Source organism: Camellia sinensis, chromosome 8 (assembly GCF_055761805.1).
Source record: "Camellia sinensis isolate YWXY chromosome 8, ASM5576180v1, whole genome shotgun sequence".
Taxonomy (NCBI): Eukaryota; Viridiplantae; Streptophyta; class Magnoliopsida; order Ericales; family Theaceae; genus Camellia; species Camellia sinensis.
The window spans coordinates 119722540-119724806 of record NC_138968.1 but is presented as its reverse complement, the minus strand read 5'-3'; the positions used below and the strand labels follow the sequence as shown (position 1 = coordinate 119724806).

The window sequence follows — 2267 nt, the reverse complement described above, 5'->3', positions numbered from 1 at the left end:
TCTTTGTGCTGAGAGGCACTTATTAAAAAGACTATATTTAAAATTTTAAACATATTTAAAGTAAACCAGTAGGGTATGTAATCAAATGTTTTTTTGGTGCACCTGTCTTTGCAGTCACACCAATAAGGTTTGGTTCGGCAACTTCACATTATAATATAAAAATTAAAAGTTATTAATAAAATTAAAAAATCAATAAATATTAAAAAGTCAAATATTTATTTTCATTTATTCTATGTTTTTTTTTAAATATTTTTTCGTAAAAAAAATATAAAATTAAAAAGTCATCTAAAATATATTAGTCTTTTTCATCTCCTATTTTAATTAAAAAATTAAAGAATCACTAAAAAAAAATAAAGTTTGTTTCCAAATAACCCCTAAGCTTTAGTTTGAAGCTTCAGTGGCATTTACTATCATTTCAGCACATATCCAACTCCTTAAAAACCCTATAATTTCTCATCCTAGATCCAAATAACAAAGTGGTGACCTACACTATGACCCCAACAATGGTAGTTTTGTTAGTTATTTTCCTCCTCCACAACCATGTAGCCTTGGCCTCTGACCCCGATCCAGTACAAGATTTTTGCATACCCAACACTGAATTTTCACCCACCACATGCAAAAACTCATCATCAGCCACTGTGGAAGACTTCGTGTTCACTGGCATAAAAAACCCCGAAAAAGTAGGCAAGTCCGGGTTTTTAGCCATGCCGGTGACCTCAACAGTCTTCCCAGGGCTAAACACACTAGGCATGTCATTTGTACGCGCTGATTTCGGTGTTGGCGGTGTCAATGTGCCCCATTTCCATCCGAGGGCGACAGAGACTGCATTCGTGCTAGAAGGGAAGGTTTATTCGGGATTTGTTGATTCAACCAACCGGGTTTTTGCTAAGGTGATTGAGAAAGGAGATTTAATGGTGTTTCCAAGAGGTCTAGTCCATTTTCAAATGAATGTTGGAGATTCAACTGCTACTATTTTGGGAAGTTTTAATAGCCAAAATCCGGGATTGGTGAGAATCCCAAATGCGGTTTTTGGATCGGAGATCGAAGAAAAGCTTTTGGAGAAGGCCTTTGGATTGAGTTCTAAGGAGATTGGAAAGATGAGGAAGAGGTTTTTGGTCCCCAAGAGTTGAGGTAGAGAATACAGATTTGAGGGCATTTTTGTCATTTTAAATCCTTTGATAAGTAATCTTTATTAAAAAAAGAAGAAAAATTTTTTGTTGGATTATATTGGGTTGAATGATAAAGGCTTCAGTATCAATTTTGTGGCTTGGCTAGAGTTAATTTTCTTGAGAGAACTCCTGTTTTTGTTTTCAGTTCTAATTATCTTAGTTTCTCAAATGAAAACAATGTTTTGGAGGAAAAGAAGGATCACCCTTTTGTTGTTGTTGTTGTTGTTGTTTTTTTATTTTTATTTTTAATGGACTTGAGTTTGTTGAAAATGAAGAAAACATTCAATAGTTTTATAAATAGACAGTTTTCATAATATTTCATCTCATTCATTTAAATTTTTTTTTATTTTATTTTATTTTACAATAAATAGGAAAGTAATATGAGATGGAAAGTTGTATCGCATAACCATAAAACTAGTGGATCATTGACCAAGCAAATCTTTGGAATTGTAATAATACCATGATAAAAGTAGATGAGAGTTAGGCATGAAATTTTCAGTTTTTAGATTTATCAATTTCTTTGTCTTAAAATATTTATATTTATTAAATCATATCTTAATATTATTGCATTTTGAGATTTTTATAATTCAATAATTATGCGTATTTTGAGACGACAATCGTAAAATTTGAGAAATGAAAAATCCTTGTCCGAAAGCTAATTACAAAGCAAATATCTTTTAACCCCCTCAGCTAATCCATTTTGCTAAAAGGTTTTTGAGTTATGACTTAATACTTACACTATCATTTGCACATAAAAGTTAATTTTCACATAAATTAACCTTTATATGCATATAGATCATAGAGCATTGTTATTCAAATTTAAAAATTTAATTTAATTTTTAAGTTTAGTGATTGTGATAAATAATTAGAATATTAAAAGTAATATTCTTTCTCATATATTTTTTTAATTATCAATTAATTATATCATTTATACATCATTAAATTTAAAAAGTAAACTTGTATATTACTTCTCATTTTCCATAAGACTATAGACACCATCATTTATAGAAGGTTGAGCCGTAAAGCTGAATGAAGAATCAATTACATGTCTTTCCCTTTTTCATCAATCTTTAATTTTTCCCTAATTGAGGAAATTTG

General features: G+C 30.2%; 1 protein-coding gene across 1 annotated transcript; it reads left to right on the top strand.

The window, feature by feature from the left end:
- The first annotated feature begins 446 nt into the window (after positions 1-446).
- On the top strand, positions 447-1258 carry LOC114319127 (germin-like protein subfamily 3 member 2). Its single transcript, XM_028266126.2, has one exon. The coding sequence runs from the start codon at positions 492-494 to the stop codon at positions 1128-1130; it is 639 nt and encodes a 212-aa protein (XP_028121927.2). The 5' UTR covers positions 447-491; the 3' UTR covers positions 1131-1258.
- The last annotated feature ends 1009 nt before the right edge of the window (positions 1259-2267 follow it).